Source organism: Aphanomyces astaci, assembly GCF_000520075.1.
Source record: "Aphanomyces astaci strain APO3 unplaced genomic scaffold supercont1.20, whole genome shotgun sequence".
Lineage (NCBI taxonomy): Eukaryota > Oomycota > Saprolegniomycetes > Saprolegniales > Verrucalvaceae > Aphanomyces > Aphanomyces astaci.
This window is the reverse complement of record NW_009798283.1, coordinates 372,901-378,528: the sequence shown is the minus strand read 5'-3', so window position 1 is coordinate 378,528 and position 5,628 is coordinate 372,901. Positions and strand designations below refer to the sequence as shown.

Here is a 5,628-nt window from a genome sequence, read left to right as displayed (position 1 = left end):
GTGCTTTTAAGATATCGTTGATATGCGCTGGTACAACTCCTGTCGGATGTACTGCTAGGCGCGGCTGACTAAGCTGCGGCGTCGGGCGCCGCCTAAGTTGCTTTTCGTAGTTCCTACAAGTGTATACATGTGATGATTCTACGTCACTATGCATAAACATGGAGGTTATCAGTAACTTGTTCGCTCCCACCGCGCCTCTGATTGACCTCCACTTCATGTGGGTCATCCTCCACGCTTCCACCTCCACGCTCCATTCGAAGTGCCAACAACAGAAAAGCGTTGCACCAAGTCAACAGATCTGGCCAATCACAAGTCAACAGATCTGGCCAATTACAAGTCAACAGATCTGGCCAATCATGGTCGAGGATTCGAATCCCCAAAATGGACCCATTTCATGGATTCTGGTACTAAGTTCCGGAGTTTTCCTCAACCCTATAAAGCTTCAGAGGTTATTTTAAGGATAAAGATAAATACTCATCTCCGAAATCTCCCTATTAATACCAATTTATGTTAAAAGAGTGGCGCTACACTTCTACGGACCGCCTTACTTGTAGTGTTCATCGTCCTTGGGTATAGGACATGTTCCTTGGGCTATGCAACGCACTTGAACAGGCTCTACTGATGCTCACTCCTGTACCTTGCGTTCTTCAAGCATTCGTCTTGGACACTACTCGAGATATTTCTCAACTTTGGAGATGTCGACATGTTCGTTGTGTGTCAATGGATTCTTATCCGAAATCTAGTTTATCCGGATTAGAATCTAGTTTATCCGGATCAGAAATGTCCACGAACCTTCATAATTTGGCATCGCGATGGCATCGATAAACCTCAAAGTGAACTCATCGCAGGGCTCCATCAAGCTATCTGGACTAGCGCCTGACACGACGCTCCTGCAGTTGAAGCAGCGCTTGCTTCAGGAGACAGGCCTTACTCCTGACAACCAGACATGTATGTGTTCTATCCGAATCAACCACCTCACCGTGTACTTGTTTTCCCTTGTGGCAGTGTTGAGTGGGTACCCTCCCAAGCTCATTGTTGGCGACAACAGCGAGCTGCTCACAAAACTGGGCATCACGTCGGGATCAGTGGTCACCCTCAAGGAAGAAGTCACGTTGGCATCGACAAAACCGTCCACAGCCACGTTTGTCCGCAAAGTCATTGCCGCCGACAACAGTTGTCTCTTCAACGCGATCGGGTAAATCGTCACTCCTTCGTTCCCATCACGTATCACGACACATCTACCCTTGCCATCCACCGCAGCATGACCTCGTACTCTTAGCTATTGTCTCGGCAAGGGCGACAAGCAGAACGGACAAGCCCTTCGATCCATCGTCAAGGTATTCAAACCACTATAATGTCGCCGCCATTGTGTTCCCCTTCATGCATACTCAACCCATTGTTCCGTTGAGGGTAGGACAAGATCTTATCCGACCCGTCCGTGTACAACCCGACGTTTCTCGGCCGCGCCGTGGATGAATACTGCGCATGGATCATGGACGACAAGTCGTGGGGCGGAGAGATCGAGCTGTCGATTCTGTCGGCGCACTTTGGCGTGGAGATGCTCGTGTTTGACGTCGTGAGCATGTCACGGCTGTGTTATGGCGAGGACCAAGGGTTCACCCAGCGCCTCTTCCTTCTCTACGACGGCATCCATTACGACGCCATTGCCGAGACCGGTCATCGCGGCCCCCACAGCGACAAAACACTGTTTTCAATCAACGACTTTGTCAAGGTAGGACGCCCCTAGCAAACTAAAGTGGACGGGTCATATATGTATGCTCCATGTTGGTGGTGAATTCTACGTATCTTGTAGGTGGAACATGCTAGCGTCTTAGCCGTGGAAGCGCATCAGGTACAGTGACACGAGATTGGTGGGATTTATATGATGAACACGTTGGTGGGGGTAGACACATCAATACACGGACGTGGGGGGGTTCACAATCCAGTGCATGCAATGCCGCCAAGTGTTTCAAGGACAGGTACGTTACTCGTGTACTGTATATATCTAGCATATATGAAGGATTTGGCCGTAGCGACAAGCACAAGCTCATGCCAACGAGACTGGCCATTTTCAATTTGGCGAAGTCAGGCGGGGGTAACTGTTAGCTCTTCACGCACTGTTTGGGAGATACAACCCCACTTAACACGTGTAATTAATTGCCAGTTGATGCGGATACATTTCACACACGTGCAGCGGATAATTTTGTCAGAACGACCAGCAGCAGCTGCACTACCGGTACATCGTAGCTCGACAACGTACTGTGCTTGGCCAAACCGCCAACAAAATCCAGCAAATCCGTATGATTGGCTAAAAGAATGAAGATTGCCTTATGATTGGCTATCATTGATGAGTATTGTAATAGGTACTTGCATTATATTTCGCAGGTCCGGCGATCAACTTACCGTCGGAGAAATTATGAGTACGGACGGTACTGTACTGTAGAACACACAAGTAATTAGTACAGTACTATAATACACAGGAATATGAGATTTTATACGTGTACATCAGCATAGCCATCATATCCATTCGTTCAGTATGTGGTGGTCGATGAATCCGTGGTTTCTTGGTGGCTCTTTGACATCTCCGCATGTGAAAGGGGATGGATGCCCAGGGAAGTTTGACCTACCCGTATAAGTGCGCCTGTTCCCGTGAAGTGCGTGGGTGGGTGCTGTTTGGCCAATCAAAATGCTGTGGCCGTATCTTACACGTTTGCACTTAAACTTACTGGTAGTAGACTCAGTCCATTGCTCGTGCTGCACCAATGCACTGGTCACGGACTGGTATACCAGTATCGCTTGGGTGTATATATCTGGTAGTCGTTCCGTTAGACCGCCGACCCGCCCATACTTTGGAATGATTGATTTGATATGAAACCAAGCGTGATGATGACATGATCGTTGCAATTTGCCGTGGACACTGTACCATAGACAGGTCACATGTGTGTGGTTGCTGATTGGTGGAATCCACACGCAATTGTTTTGATTGGCTGAATCACAATGAATCCGTCGGATGAAGCGTTTGGATTGGCCACGTCCACGATCAATCTCGACTGTGATTGGCTCGTCCTTTCGAACCATTATTCAATGAGACAGATACTCCACCCATTGCCCAGTATACTCAGCCCAACGCGATTGGTCGCATCCGAATCTAGTGAAGTGCCCACGGACCGACCTTTCGCCTTGTTCGTCCACTTGCACTCTGGCTGGCCACCCCACACCCCACCAGCCACCACGTCACAGCACGTCGACCGAGCGCAGCCTTCTATCTCTCCATCACCACACATCATGACCACCGAGAAAGTCAACTACCAGTCGATTCCTCGGGACCTGAGTCCGCTCACGTCCCCGGCCGCGAGCCCTCGACGAACCGCGCACTGGTACTTGCAAATGTTCCTCATCAACTTTATCGAGTTCGCCGCGGAATCGTCGCGCGGAATTGTCATGCCTACGATCTTCCTCTACTGCCAGTCCCTTGGCGGCACCCTCGTCGACATGGGCATGCTCACGTCTGTGTTCAGCGTCGGCCGCCTCATTTCGTCGTTTGTGTTTGGCTGGATGTGCGATCGGTACACGTTCCGCACGGTGTACATCCTGTCGTCGTCCCTGGGGATCGTCGGGAACATCATCTACCTTTTTGCCGATCCGCACGTGCTTAGCAGCCTCCAAGTGCTGCTCATTTCTCGTTTTTTTGTGGGTTTTGGCGCTGGAAATCGAAGCGTGTGCCGCGCCGACGTCGCGCGCATGACGTCAGTGGACCAACGACTCAAGTACATGACCATTCTGTGCATGGTGGTGTTCCTCGGGTACGCGTTGACGCCAGGGATGGGTGCCGTGCTTGTGGGCGTCGACGTCAACATATTCGGGCTGCATCTGCATGCACTCACCGCCCCTGGGTTCATCCTGTCGATCCTCAACTTGATCACGCTGACGCTGATGCTCTTTGTCTACGACGAAAGCATGAACTCGGACCACGCGCCCATCTCGACCCCCGTTCTAAAGAAACCCTCCATCACCAGCAAGGGACCCGCGTTGCTGTCGTCCCCGCTACTCAACTCGACGTACGAACTGCCGACCAACTTGGTGTACATTGGGGTTGGCGTGTTCATGGTGCTCAACATCATCGGCCGCGGCATACTGTCCATCTTTGAAACGATCAACGTGCCGTTGTACCTGGACGTGACGGGCTACTCGAACGCCAACGCCGTCGCATCCGCCGCGTCGTTCCAGTTCAACATGGGCCTGCTGGGGCTGCTCAGCTACCTCGCCATTGAAGTGTTTCGCCACAAAATCGCCGATACGGCGTGGCTATTGATTGGTTTAGCCGCGCTCGTCGTCGGCAACACGCTTCTGTACTTCTTGTGGCCACTTTCGTTCAACGAGATGGCGCTCGGCATCTTCTTCGTGTGGAGTGTCGGCAGTCCGCTCATCACGGCCGTGTCCGTGGCGGCCTTCTCGAAAATCCTCGGCTCCCGGCAACAAGGCACGTGGATGGGCATCCTCGGCTCCACCGCGTCCGTGAGCCGCATCGTGCTGCCGCTGCTCCCAGCGCTCTTTGCCACGTTCTCCCCAATGTTCCTCATCAGCTTGATCATGGCAGCAGTGGGCATTGTGCTGCTTGTGTGGTACGAACGACTAGTCAACGACGACAAGGACACGTACGGAGCGTTACGAACAATCTCCCACGTCTAGACAGACGCGTTGATTTCGACGACTTAGCAAGAATTTGTAGCATAACCAAAACAACATAGAGGGACTTATCTTTTGAGCAATGTACAGTACAGTACTCAGCTGTAAAACAACAGTTCCACTGTTGTTTTGTCCCGAAGTACTGCTGTACTCCGTCCTACCCCCGGTGAGTACATACGATGCAAATCTCCGGGGGTAACTGCAGGGGTTAAGAGCTGAGCATACAAAGTTCCATATAAACCTCATTGAAACAGTATTTCGGGTCAAAACAACAGTGGAACTCTTTTAATTAGGGAATTGTGAGGCGACGACAATAATATTTAATTCGAAGTACACTGAATTACTTTTATGTGATGAAACCACCAACGATTATTCGGTCAAACTGTTGGTGTTCATCAAACGTAAGGGGAAGTCCAAGTCATATTATGTACTAGTACTCCATGTGGAGTATGATATATCATACGTATTCACATTCATACAGTAGCATACTACTAGTACAGTAGTACTACGTAGTACTACGTATTAATAGTAGTAGTACTACAGTAGTACTCGTATACAGTAGTAGTACGGTACTACAGTAACGTTTATATTGATAATACTACTAAGGAACTTCTTGTTGCATGACACATTAATACTATTAAAATTAAATAAATACCTGGTGTTCTAGCTAGTGACCAAAACACCTTAACTCTTAATTCCATCGCGTAGTACATGCTTCCTGATTGTACCACGCGATGGAACAAGAAGATGGCGTGGTTTTCTACCATGTGGCACCATTTGTACGGTACATCGCTGTAGGTAGAAGGGTGCATGTCCTCTGTGAACTAACCGGGAAAATCGGACTGAATCACGGAAAAACGCGAAGGAATCACGGAAAATCGGACTGTGTAATACTTGAAGTAGCAACAGTCCAGCACATGGGATTGAACAGATGGGGTTCCA

General features: G+C 49.8%; 2 protein-coding genes across 2 annotated transcripts; both read left to right on the top strand.

Annotated features, from left to right (window-relative positions):
• The first annotated feature begins 808 nt into the window (after positions 1-808).
• On the top strand, positions 809-2,178 carry H257_08782 (hypothetical protein). Its single transcript, XM_009834821.1, has 7 exons — positions 809-948; positions 1,006-1,195; positions 1,280-1,337; positions 1,415-1,732; positions 1,814-1,852; positions 1,908-1,979; positions 2,034-2,178. The coding sequence occupies exons 1-7, from the start codon at positions 813-815 to the stop codon at positions 2,097-2,099; spliced, it is 879 nt and encodes a 292-aa protein (XP_009833123.1). The 5' UTR covers positions 809-812; the 3' UTR covers positions 2,100-2,178.
• A 939-nt stretch (positions 2,179-3,117) lies between these two features.
• H257_08781 (hypothetical protein) lies at positions 3,118-4,765 on the top strand. Its single transcript, XM_009834820.1, has one exon. It carries the CDS (start codon positions 3,286-3,288, stop codon positions 4,687-4,689), a length of 1,404 nt encoding a protein of 467 aa, XP_009833122.1. The 5' UTR covers positions 3,118-3,285; the 3' UTR covers positions 4,690-4,765.
• Positions 4,766-5,628: the final 863 nt, after the last annotated feature.